The following is a 12511-nucleotide window of genomic DNA, read 5'->3' on the forward strand; positions in this document are numbered from 1 at the left end:
CTCCTGCGGCACCCCAAGGGCTGGCCTGGCTCTTAGCGCAGCTCCGGGTGAGCTCCGGCCAGTGACTTTGCGCTGAATCCACAGGGATTATACCCAAAATAAAGCAGCGTGCAACACAAACATACAGCTGGAAGAAATCCCACTTGGCCAATTCTGCTGGTCAGAGGCTGTTCTCAGGCTTAAAGCAAAGGGGCGAACTGGTTCCCTGACTCGCAACTCTCTAAAGGACGAGTGTGGCATATAACTTATTGCAGGTTAAATAACCTTCCCTGCCCTCGAGGCTCATTCATTTTATTTATGGGGAAATATGCTCATTAATGCTCTTATCACAGGAATGATCTAATCGGGGGGGGGGGGAAGTCTCCTTTGAATATATCCATTTTAATGAGCTGCTGGGCGAAACGTTTAGGCAGGCAAAATTGACTCTCAACTCGTTTCTGACAGAGCAGATTCTGCACAGGTCTTAACGCTCATCCTGCTGGCATCTGTTTGTTTTGATAACATTTCTAAACGAAATTACGAGTTACAAAAGCTGAGCTGTACTCTGCACTTCCTTGTCCCTAAGGTTGACTGATCCAAGCACAATAGGAACTGAAGGAAAATAAGGCACGCCATCCAGCTCACCTTCCCGACACAGAGCCCGTGAAAGCAGCCCATCCTGTAAAGAAACATCAGATGGTGCTGAACTCTTCTGTAAGAGAAAAGGGAAGCTAAGCAAAAAAATAAACAAATAAATCCACCACACAAAGGCTCTCCCTTAAGCAAGCGAGGGAAAGGGGTCAGCAGAGAAAGAAAATGTTTGCGAAAGAATTCCAGAAAGCCACTGCACACCAAAATGTGGATTACAGGTGATCGCAGAGAGGCACGTTTCCTCAGGACCCGGCTCTGCGAGGTGCTGCGCACCCCTCCACTCTCTCCCGTGCTGATGGGAAGGAAAGTGCTCCGTCTCCTCTCTGAGTTGAACCCTTTACAAGAACAGGACCTTAATCAGCTCTCATTAACGTGGGGAGGGGGAGCGGAGGGAGAGGAGGGGAGGCAGATCTGAGCTGCCTCTGGTCCAGTGTAAACGAAACAGAAAATGGATTGTGGAAGGGAGGATGTTGCAATGCCTTCCACATTATTGTTTTGTAACTACCTCTGAATTCCTCATGCCCATGTGTTCATAACTGGCAGCAACACCCAGAGAAAAATCAATACAAAAATCAAGCTTGTGGAACATTACTCTTAAATTACAAAACCGTAACGACAAACTGCACGAGCACACTTCTTTTCCCAGCAATGTTAAGGTGTCAGCCTCCGACCGTATCTCGTGTCTCTTGCTGTTGCTAACCCCCTCTCGAGCTGACTGCGTTTCCTGTTCTCACTTCAAACATTTCCCCTCACCCCCACATGATTTTTATATGGAAACCGAACCGCAATGCCTGGTAAGTTTGATCCTGCAGACTTAAAACAACCCAGCATTTATCAGGTGACCAGCACTACGTTGGATTACACCCCTGAATCAGATAACAAGACTTTAAAGCATTTTAAGCATCTGTTACCTCATCTGCATTCAATATATAGTCCTCTTCATACCAGCTGCTTTTAAGTGAGAAAGCAGAGATCCAAAGTTTCTTTGGTAAGAAGTACAGACATTTGTTGGCCTGACGAACTAGCGACTGCTTTCTTCTAGTTCAGTATCTCACAAAGATCTCGGAAAATAAATTCTTCCTTGTGCTGGCAAACATCTAAGAATTCCAGCTTAACTTCGCAGTGGCACGCAGGATCTCCTTCCAGCACAAGTGGGTCTGCAGAAAACCTGACCTTCAAATCAAATCATTCTTGCACGGATGACAATGAAAATGAGGAGAGTTTTCCAGCTAGAAAAAGTGTTCTAATTACATGTCCCACAAAGATTAGAATAGATTCTAACACACGAAATAGCATTTTTAGTGGGCGAGTATTTAAAATTAGATAACCAGTAGTTAACTGTTAACTGTAAGGAAATGAACCATAAGGTCTAAGGAAGAAGATGGGCAGACTTCAGAGCCCTGCTTTATAAGACTTATAAACTATAGGTCTTATAAAGTTTAGCAATAACACTGTCCAGTGTTTTGATAAAGATCTCACAAGCTTTTGCTGTACATCGTCTCCACACAGAGCTGACCAAGATGGACATTTAAATTATTCTGGGACTCAAACCAGCTAAATTACAGGGTGGAGAAGTCATGACACACAACGATGTCTGCGAAAACACATCACGATGGACATCTCTGCCTCAGATTCGGTCCTGGTTTGGTGCTTGGCCACATCTCTAGATAAGTCTTAAAACTGTGAGAATAAGTAAAGTCCTCCTGGAGTGGAAATAGAGAGAATGGGCAATCAGAAAGACTCAATTTCATAGGCAGTCTCCATTAATTAATTTATTTTTTTTACCATTTTTGTGAAGTTACTAAGTGTGTACTGCTACGCAAGGACTGCACACGCTTTAAAAGAGAGCTCATGTTTTTCTTTCTGTTGTACTTCCCTAGTCAGCAAATCAGAGAGAGATGAATTCCCATGATGCTGCTAAATATCATAAGCATCTATTTCCACATTCAAGAAAAGCTATGACAGCATGATGCAGCTAAGCAGAAAATATACAGGGGTTTCTGCTACGTGTCGAATAGCAGGTTTTTTTCCATTCACCTTCACCGGAGCTTTGTTACTCCTCTAGAACATGGACACAGGAGCAGCTACAACGAAGCCTGCAGCAGCCCACTCTTCAACAACCTCCTCAGCGGCGGAAAAAACACACCACAGCACTAATATTTGCAGCCGTGTTACTTAGTTATGTTTTAATTGCCTAAACAACGGAACGGTTTCGCTTTCCTTATCTAAAGGAAAGATGCGATAAGGCATCGACGTGCAGGATTTCAGAACCAGCAAGCCTTATGAGTGTTTCAGGTCCTGTACATCTTTCTGAGCACTAGTTCCGTGTCATTTGATCACAAACACTTGCAAACCTGGAAAAGGACAATGAAGAGGAAAGCCATTCAGTTACTTATCCTTATTTCTTGCTCTAATATCTGTCTACATCAGCTACCAATTTTTAATTTGACTTTAACTTACTCCTGTGCTGCCACAAACTCTTCTTCCAATCTCTTTCAGAAAGTAAAAACTATAAAAGCTTGACAAAGAATCATGACAAAGAACTGGTGATTTTGACTAATGTTTGAGACCTCATTTGTTAAAAGAGGCTGAAAAGCATGCTGAAACAAGCTAAAGAAGGAAAATGAAGTTCTAGAAAATGAAACTCCTTGGCTTTCCTGAACTGAATCGATTTCAATTTAGATTCCTAAAGTGGAGTTCAGTTGTGTTGCTTCTTCTGTACTTTCTCTGTTAACAGGTCTGGTTATTGAGTAACTCAGACAACGCAAGATATTTTCCCAGGTCGTTTCTGGGAAATGTAGCCTAATTGCTGCGACCTGCTTGTGTAAGAACACAGAACAGCTGGGACTCGCTGCACGCCCTCCTCTGAGGAGCTCAGCAGGCAGTTCAGGAGAGAACTGAGATAAGCTCCGTGCTGCATGTCCTGCTTTGGGGACTATGCCAGTCCTTTGAAACACGTGTTTTTTGGAGATGGGAAGCTGGGGTAGTTGGGAGCCAGCAGAATGAGGGGGACTTTGACAGTGTATTTGTAGACTTGGGATGAACTAGAGCCTCAGGACTTCGATGGATGCGATTCTCGATTTGCAACTGTCCATCTTGCCTCTGGTGCCACAGCAGACATGGCCAGGTAAGAACGGATGCCCCCGCATCGGCTGTTAGGGTTCACTGCCCAGTATATTAGACAATACCAGGGACGGAGATGGGTTTGGACTACGATGCCAAACTAGGAATGCAGCTGGAACAACTGAGACACCAACACGCAGTTACTTCTGCCTGCTCTGCTGCCACGGGTAGGGTCATCATGGCAAACCAGTGGTAAAAAAACAGCTGGAGATGGCAACATCTCAAACTGCCTCAGCTGTTAATCCCAAAATTGTGAGTCAGAGGCTTCTCTGTGAGGATTTATGAATCGCTGTCACTGCTAAATTGGAAGTCAGGCTATCTCAGCAAAACTGCAGCTGGAACTAATCCCACATCATATTTAACGCACAAAACCAAAACAGGTTGATTGGGCTCCTTGCAGACTACAGAGCAGCACAGCGTTATCGGGGTCACTCAACTGTAAAATGGAATGATGGCCCATTGAGATGACAGGTATCCAAAGGACAAAGCTGTTTCCAGTGTCACAGTAAAGAGGAAAGCAGCTGCAAAGATGATGTCCTCTGACACAGTGCCATTATAAGGAATTACAGTCGGATTACTACATAAATAATAAATGCCATTATTAGAAACAATGAAACATATCAGAAAATGCTAAAGCAGTCCTTCTATCAACTAACACATTCATTCCCCCACCAGGAAAACCTTTCTAAAACAACACACAAAACACAAACTGCTAAATCTTCTCTGATGTGCTTCATTTGGTCCGGATATTCCTGAATTGCAGCTATCCTATTGTTTCAAGTCGGTCTCTGGGTAATGCATTAAATAGCAGTCATCTTCCCCTCCATAAATCAACAGCCAAATCTAGCGAAGGGGGGTGAAAGCAAGCACTAATATCTCAGTTATGCTGTGTTCTGGGAGCTAAGAGCAGATACCTGCAGCAGGAAAAGGATTTTTCTCTCATACCTCTTACTTACCACGACTCCCAGACTAGTCACTGGCTGGTGGCCAGGCTAGGCTTCTCATCTAAGCTGCAGGAGAACAGACAGTGTTTTCTTTTGGCAATACACTTTGCTCGATCATAGTCAGTCTGAGCAGTTTCGGGACACAGAAGGTGGGTGGGGATTTAGACCCTTTAATCCTTGGGCAAAGTGGAACCGATCAATGGAATATCCATGTGCTCAGAGCTCCTGGATGGGAATATTTCAAAGCAAATAAAAATGAGCAAGATAATAAATAAAAAAAAGAATGCCCAAATGCTATGGTAGCTGAAGGCAATAAAATAGGTGTGTCATAGCCCGAGTTGAATGAAGAAAAAAGAACACAATGCTTTTTTTTAGAAAACCATGATTCTGAAAATCATCACAACAGATCTTTAGTAGTTTTCTTTGTCTCTATAAACACCTTTTTCCACTTAATGCACAAGGCATACCTGACTGCAAACTTGATCCAGCATCATTTAAACCACTATTCTGAGCTTTCTTTCCACATAGGATAAGATCCACTGTTCAGGATGTGCTCTGACTTTTGTGATGTGCTTCCAACCGGGTTTTCAGAAGAGGGATGCTCTCACCTAACGTGTAACAGGCTGAAATGTTCAGAAACAGCTGAGTCAAAGATCTCCCGTCATGGAAATTGTAACCTTTTGTACACATTTGCTGCTTTCAAGATGAATTTTGAAGGTTGCCTCTCCCCCCCGCCAAAGGAATGAATCTGTGTTTTCATCAATATTGTCCATAAAGAAGTGGAGTGTCCGATTTTCAAATTCCCACCCTTCCCTCCAGACCTTGTTCCTGTCCCCAGGCCTCAGATTTCCAAAATCCTCGCAGGAGATGAAAAGCTGAGCCGTGAGGGGAGTGGTACGGGCTGTTGGTTATGGGGGTGGGGACACAGAGCAACTTCTGCCACATAAATAACAAGGATTTATTCACTTTCTCATGAAGGTGCAGCACAAAGCCTTTTTTTTTTTTCTCCATTCAAACGATTACCACCAACCATTCCCCAGACAACCGAAGCTATAAATTACTGCACAACACACAGGCCGAGGGAAACGGGGAGACGCTGCCATTGGGAGGCACGGGCCCCCCCCCAAACCGCCTCACAACTTCATCTCCTTCTTTCAGGGGCCCCCTCCAGCACTTGGGGGAGTTTTTTTATTTTTTTATTTTTTTTTTATTAAAGTTTCTCTCAGCATTGAGCCGAAAAGCACTTTGGGTGACAATTCGGAAGGTGGCGATGACCCCCGCGCCCACCGGTCCCCACAGAAGGCCGCGCTGCCGGGAGGCCGAGCCCCACCACCACCGAGCGGGCAGCCCCGGGGCTGTAAAGCCCGACGGTCCCAAGGCGGTCCACGGCCCCTTCCCCTCACGCCCAGCGGCCATGGGACTCTCCGGCCGCCACCGCCCCGCTCCTCCCGCCCTTCGGCGCATGCGCGGGGCCGGCGCCGGCCCCTCCCCTCCACCGCAGTTTACCTCAGCCAGGCGGGGGCGCGGACGCGGGACTCGAACCGGCGTCTCTGAGGGGAGTGAGGGCTGCGGCGCCGCGCCGAAGCCTGCCGGCCGGACCCTGCCAGACACCGCCCACCCGCAGCGGCTCTAGCCAATCACAGACCGCTATTTCCCCCCGCTCCGTCCAGACGCTCTTCTAACCAATGCTGAACCCCCTCACGCTGCCAGCCAATAGGAAAAGAGCTTTCCGTTCCGCCCCCCGCTCTCCCTTCAGCCAATGGGAAGGGAGTATTTCTAAGGGACAAACAAGCCGTTCACCGCACGGGAGCCCTTTCCCGTGGGGGGCGTGGCCCGAGCGGAGAGGCGTGGCCTAGGCGGGGGCGTGTCCTAGGGAGGGTATATAAGGACCCACTGCGGCGGCGCTGCCATTTTGTGTAGCAGCGCCTGGAGAGCGGCCGGCGGGAGGCAGCGGAGGGTTTCGGACCAGAGCGGCCGGATGGTGAAATCCTCCCTGCAGCGGATACTCAACAGTCACTGCTTCGCTAGAGAGAAAGAGGGGAATAAAAGCACCATCATGCCCGCTGTGCTGAGCCTCAGTACCGGACAGAGCAGGTGAGGGGCCGGGGCCTCCCTCAGCCTTCGCACCGCTGGGGCGCTCGCCGCCTCCCCCTTCCCTCAGGGCCCGCCCTGGTCCTTCTCCTCCTCGTCCCTCCAGGGCCGGTCGCCTCCCCCGTGACCGGAGGGGGGGGAGGGGTGCTCCGTGGCGGGTGGGGGAGGGGCGGCCCGCGCCGTCGCCTCAGCGCTGGGCGCTGCGGCCTGACCTCCTCCCCCGCAGAAAAAAAAAGGGGAGGAAAGGGGGGAAAAATAATTAAAAAAAGGGGGTTTTGAACGCCTCAGTCGACGCCTCCGTTTCCCCCTTCCCCCCCCCCCTCCCCCCTCGGTGTGACTCGCCGTCGTGCTGGCCCACACGTCCCTCACCCCGGGCGTGGCGGGGGGCTGCCCGCCGGTGCCACCCCCCTCAGCCGCCTCGCAGCCCGGGCGCCTCCCGCCCCGTGCCACGTTAGCTGCCGTCCGGGGAGAGCCGCCGCCGCATCGCCGGAGTTGTCACAGCTCTGCGAGGAAGCCTGGAACAAGGCGCACCAGGGCCTGAGGCGGGGGGCGGCTGCTCCCTCCGCCGCTCCCGAGCAATAACGGGCTGAAAAGGTGCCTGGAGACAAAAGCCGAGCTGGAAGCAGGGCCTGGAGGTGCCGCCTTCGTACCGGGAGGGGGAAAAAAAAACAACCCACAATTAGGCAAAGATCTCAAGGATTGAAAGCTGTTATCCCCTTATGTAATCGTAGATATTCTTGAAAACTAATCGAGGGTACTGAGCCTAAAGTAGAACATTAAGAATGTTAGAACTGTTAGTTTAAAACTCAACCAAAAGATTAAACAATCCCGGGAGATGCTGGGAAGAAAATACCTGAATTGGGGTGGCTGGTGTAGGGTGATGGAAGCTTAGGACATCAGTGTGCCTTGTATAAAGGAAGCCGTGTTTAGACCTTGTATGAGGACTGTGAAAGGACTTTTCGAATTTTTTGTAGAAAGGCATTTTTATACTTTTTTTTTTTCAAGAGGAGTAAGTGCACACAAACACCACTCTAGAATGCATTCTCTAGTTGCGAAATGTCGGTAGCCATTATGCGCTGCCTTTCATTGGGCAAAAGGTGTAATCGCATAAAGGATTTCCACTGCACACTTCTGAACAGGGTGCTTAAAGGCTCATTTTTAAGGGTAATCGGAGCTCTACAATCATTCTGAGATAAAATAAGTAATGCTAGTACCAAAGAAAAGTCTCTCTTTCACAGAGCCTAAAATAATGGATTGAATACTCATTTAATTGAGAGAGCACAATTTTAAATTTTTTTAATAAAACCTTGCAGTTGCTGTGCTTACTGATGCCTTGCAGCGTATAATATTTGACCTATATGGCCATTTGGTGCCTTTTTAATACGGATTATTCATCACAAGTTCCAAGCTCATTAAAAAAAATAATTAAACTCGGGACGAACGAGTGCAAAATGGTGGATTATTTTGTACATGTTTATTCTGATTTGCAAATGGCTGCTGGCACTCACAGACAGGACGATTGTGAAAATTTCCCTAAGGGCCTCGATTGCTGCATCTGCTGAGATGACGCAACTCAAGAGTGAGCCTGCAGGGTGAAGGATGGTGCAGAGGGAGGGGCCAGGCAGCACAGCCTTTGCTCTTCCTACAGTAGAAGGCTTATTCGCTTAAGCGGCCATACAAGAAATACGTTTCATACCTTAAGAGTATCCCCTTGAACCTTCTTAATAACTGGGCTTTGCTGAGCGGTGTAAAATTGCTCTGAAGAATTCAACAGAAAAGCTTGAAGGCTTTCAAATATTCAGGTGTGGTCCCTGGCGAGGTTGCCTCTGAGCATGGTGTGAAGACATTTGAGGTAGTGACATCTGTGAGACTATTTTGTGTGGTTTTCTGACCTCAAGCCAAGAGTGGTGATGCAAAGGTCTAGGGTAATTGGGGCTGTATATCACAGGGAAAAATGATCCCTAGCTTGCTGGGCCAGTGTGATCATGGTAACTTAGGAGAACAAGGTGCAGGAGAAAATGGGATCTTGCGTATGTGATAGTAGAATGGTTCTTCTCTTGAGATCAGGTCAGTCATGCTACTGCCTTGGTGCAGAAATACATCTTTCTCAACTTCAAGCTGAGAGTATTTTCATCTCCCAAGTTAGTCTTCCCTTCAAAATACTGCAGTAGTAGCTTTCTGAGCCTTGTGGGTCTGGGTGTGAGGCAGGGTTCCTGTCCTTGGTCTGGAGGTTCCTTTGTCTTGCTACATCCGTAGGTTGCAGTGGGAGGAGGTCCCTTGGCCTAGGTTTGGGTTTTTTTCTTTAAAATCCTTGCCATTTGATCACTGTTTAAAGCCTAGAATTCACGGGGTTCTCTGTCTAATGCTGTTTGCCTCTCTAACTGTCATCCCTTTTTAGTTCCAGGGTTCCCTTCAATTGCTGTAGTAACCTGGGTCCGGGGCCTCGGTGGTGCTCCTGATGTCCCTCACCCACCCCTGAAGATCCCAGGTGGGCGAGGGAATAGTCAGAGGGATCACAATCTTTCAGCTAATTTATTTTATTCGGTGAGTATGAATAATAGTAAGCAGCTTGCTATGGTGAGCTTGAACGCATTTCTTGCCTCAAGCCTATTAGTGGGAGTTATCCCTTCTCCAAAACGAATTGGAAATAAATTTGTACGTGTTATTGCTACAGGATAATCGGCTGAATGTAACAGAAGAACTAACATCTAATAACAGGACAAGAATTCTGAATGTCCAGTCAAGGCTTACAGATGCCAAACACATTAGTTGGAGAGCAGTGCTGAACAACAACAACCTCTATATAGAGATTCCCAGTGGTGCTCTGCCTGAAGGGAGCAAAGACAGGTACGTAGAATAAAACGTGGCTGTGGTTTAACTTGTCGCTGTTTTGAAGGCCTGTCAGTGGGGTGGAATAACACTTTACTGTTGTTGATACTCACTTCCATTGTTCTGAAAGTAGAAATGCGATTATGGTGCTTCGGGCTGTCTTGTAAGAGGCTGCAACTAAGTGATCCTGGCCTGAGGGTGGCTTCTACCAGTTCTATCAGGCAGAACCACCCAAAAGGTCAGTGATTTCAGGCCATGTTCCCAGGTGCTGAGTGGTTCTGAGTCAGTCACTGCAGTTCTCCCTTCAGCTGCAACACAAAAGCATGTTTTCTGTGTTACTGAAGGCTTAGATTTCTGCCCTCAAGTTAAACCCTAGGGCTCAGGGATTTCCTGTTGGTGTGTCTCCAACCCTGGCCTCTTACTTAACGCCGATGAATTCCTGTGCAGATCGGCTCCCAGGGCCTTGCTAACTCTCTCTGAAGGAAGCGCTTGCTCACGTGCATTGACCACCTTGTCTTTGTCTTGTAGTTTTGCAGTTCTTCTAGAGTTTGCTGAAGAACAGCTTCGAGTTGATCATGTGTTCATTTGTTTCCACAAGAACAGAGATGATAGAGGTAGGTGTTCACTCGTAGCCCTGTGTCTCTGAGAGTTGTGAATGCAATATTTGAAGTTAGTTTTGGTGGATGCTTTAACTGTTGTTGCAGTATCAAATGGATGAAACCTGTTCTCTGCTTTTTTTTTTTTCTAGCTGCATTGCTCCGTACTTTCAGCTTTTTGGGCTTTGAGATTGTGAGACCAGGGCATCCCCTTGTCCCCAAGAGACCAGATGCTTGCTTCATGGCCTACACGTTTGAGAGAGACTCATCAGAAGAAGAATAGATTGCAATGTTTGCCTCTTAGAGCTTTCTTGTTGTCTATCAAGATGATTCTGTAGAAATTTTGTCAACATCTATTACAGTATATATTATAACTCTGTACGAAACGTTGTGACCAACTGCTCTGGTGGTGAGATGTTGAAAATTTCAGACTCCACATCTTTTTCTGGATTTGTGCGCATGTTGTGGTTGTGCAAATAAATGCTCCCTCCAAATTAGCAGTATATTTCTTGAAGTTTAATATTGTGTTTGTGATACTGAAGTATTTGCTTTAATTCTAAATAAAAATTTATATTTTACTTTTTATTGCTGGTTTAAGCTGTTTAAGACTTGCACATCTGAAGGTGGCGTTGGAACTGCCCCGACCATTAAAGTTGCAGGTACGGAAAGGCGTTGGTCATTCTTTGCTTAGCTGGAACTCATGGATACGATCTGCCAGGACTTGAAATAATCTAGCGATCCTGAAAAGCCTGCTTTTAGTGAAAGAATTAGCGGGTTGTCCATTTCCACTGGTAATTAGGGTCACGGCATCTTGGTGTTTCGTAGGGTACTGCAGGGGGTGTGTTAGTTGGGAGGTCGCAGGTGAGATGAGGAGCACGGCTCATGGCTGCCCTGAGGTTCCAGTCCGTGGGTATCAAATATGCACCTTTGATACCCGAAGTCTCAATGTTACTGGTGACAGTGGGGTCTTACACTGGTGTGTTTAGCACGCAGGATGGCTTGATGCAAGTTCTTTTAACTGTTGTGAAGGAAGGCGTGTGGCACTTCTGTGGCTACATACTGTCATGGGGGCTGGGCGGCCTCCAGAGCTCTGCTGGGGAGGCGGGTTGGGGTGTAAGAAGGGGCTGTTGTTACACCGTGCCTGTTGTTGGGGTCCACAGATACCTGTTGGTGTTTGGGACATGGAACAGAAGGGAAAATGGCTGTTTGTGCAGTGCTGGAATTAAAGCTTGAGCTGAAGCTACCAGAGAGAAGTCTCCAAAGGACTGGACTGCATTGTGCTGCATTTTTTTCCTCCCGTATTTAACATTTGCCACTTTGGAGGGTTCTTTGGTGCCATTTGAGCTGATTAACCTTTCTTTGTAGCAGTGAATCCCTGGATGGGGTTATTTTACCGGGCTGTTTATGCTGTGAGTAGGTGTCAATAGAAGCACACGATGATCTTCACGGGTGTGAGCTCCTCCAGACACCCCCACTGACCTCAGCTTTAGGAGCTCTGTATGTAGTGGAAATGAGGGGGCCCGAAGGATCCCCCCCTCGGGTCATTCCTAGGCGATGTTCCAGGCTGAGCAACACTGGAATCGCGTGGAATACACCAAAATCTAATCCCTGAAACTCCCTTCTCGGAGATGTCGCAGGGAGCAGATCCTGCAGTGTATGGCACCATGTTCCCAGAGAGCCTGGTGTTAAATGAGCAACACAGTGACAGGTGGATGTTCTCGATGGTCTGTTTAATTGGCTTCAGTTACTTATATCAGCTTCTCACTGACCCTGCCCCAGCTCGGGCTGTGCTCTTCCCTCGGCTCCCTGGGCACAGCGTCCCCTTTGCTGGGACCACGGCTCTGCCAGGGCTCTCCTCCCCATAGATCTCTTGCCATTTTTTTTTTTTTTGGCGGCTGTACAATCGTGCTCTTCCTGTGGGGTTGGTTTGTTTTGTTTTTTGCGTTTTTGTTTTTTTTTTTTTTTTTTTTCTGGAAAGCTGCAAAGTTGCTGTTCTTGGTGTGCCAGCAAAGGGGAGGTGGGCATGGCCGGGGAGAGGGTCTTCCTCCTTCACTCAAAACAGGCTGAACTTCCTAAGCCAGTTCTCTGGAGAAATTCCTGGTTTCCTCTGGGATGCCGTGCCTGTGCTGCAGCCTGCTTTCTGCAGGGACGTGCGAGTGTGGAGGTGTTCATGGTCCTCTGTAGGCTTTTTGCTGACCTTGGGTGCTCCAGGCTGCTCCTGGCAGGAGGGGAGGGGGTCACCCAAGGTGGAAGCCAGAGACAGGGGTGTGGGGGGTGCTCGGCGGTGCCGCCCTGGGG

At 47.7% G+C, this 12511-nt stretch overlaps 1 protein-coding gene and 1 long non-coding RNA gene across 2 annotated transcripts; one reads left to right on the forward strand and one right to left on the reverse strand.

Annotated features, from left to right (window-relative positions):
- Positions 1-2792: 2792 nt before the first annotated feature.
- Positions 2793-6330, reverse strand: LOC141734279 (uncharacterized). The gene is made up of 4 exons (XR_012584488.1): positions 6204-6330; positions 5165-5320; positions 4710-4922; positions 2793-2984 (listed from the first exon to the last, which is right to left on the reverse strand). It is a non-coding gene; the product is annotated as an uncharacterized LOC141734279 (long non-coding RNA).
- A 264-nt stretch (positions 6331-6594) lies between these two features.
- OAZ1 (ornithine decarboxylase antizyme 1) lies at positions 6595-10798 on the forward strand. The gene is given in 6 exon segments (XM_074565778.1): positions 6595-6791; positions 9187-9244; positions 9246-9332; positions 9463-9635; positions 10146-10231; positions 10366-10798. Coding segments are annotated over 6 exon segments (651 nt in total). The 5' UTR covers positions 6595-6675; the 3' UTR covers positions 10497-10798.
- Positions 10799-12511: the final 1713 nt, after the last annotated feature.

This window comes from Larus michahellis, chromosome 23 (assembly GCF_964199755.1).
Source record: "Larus michahellis chromosome 23, bLarMic1.1, whole genome shotgun sequence".
Classification (NCBI taxonomy): domain Eukaryota; kingdom Metazoa; phylum Chordata; class Aves; order Charadriiformes; family Laridae; genus Larus; species Larus michahellis.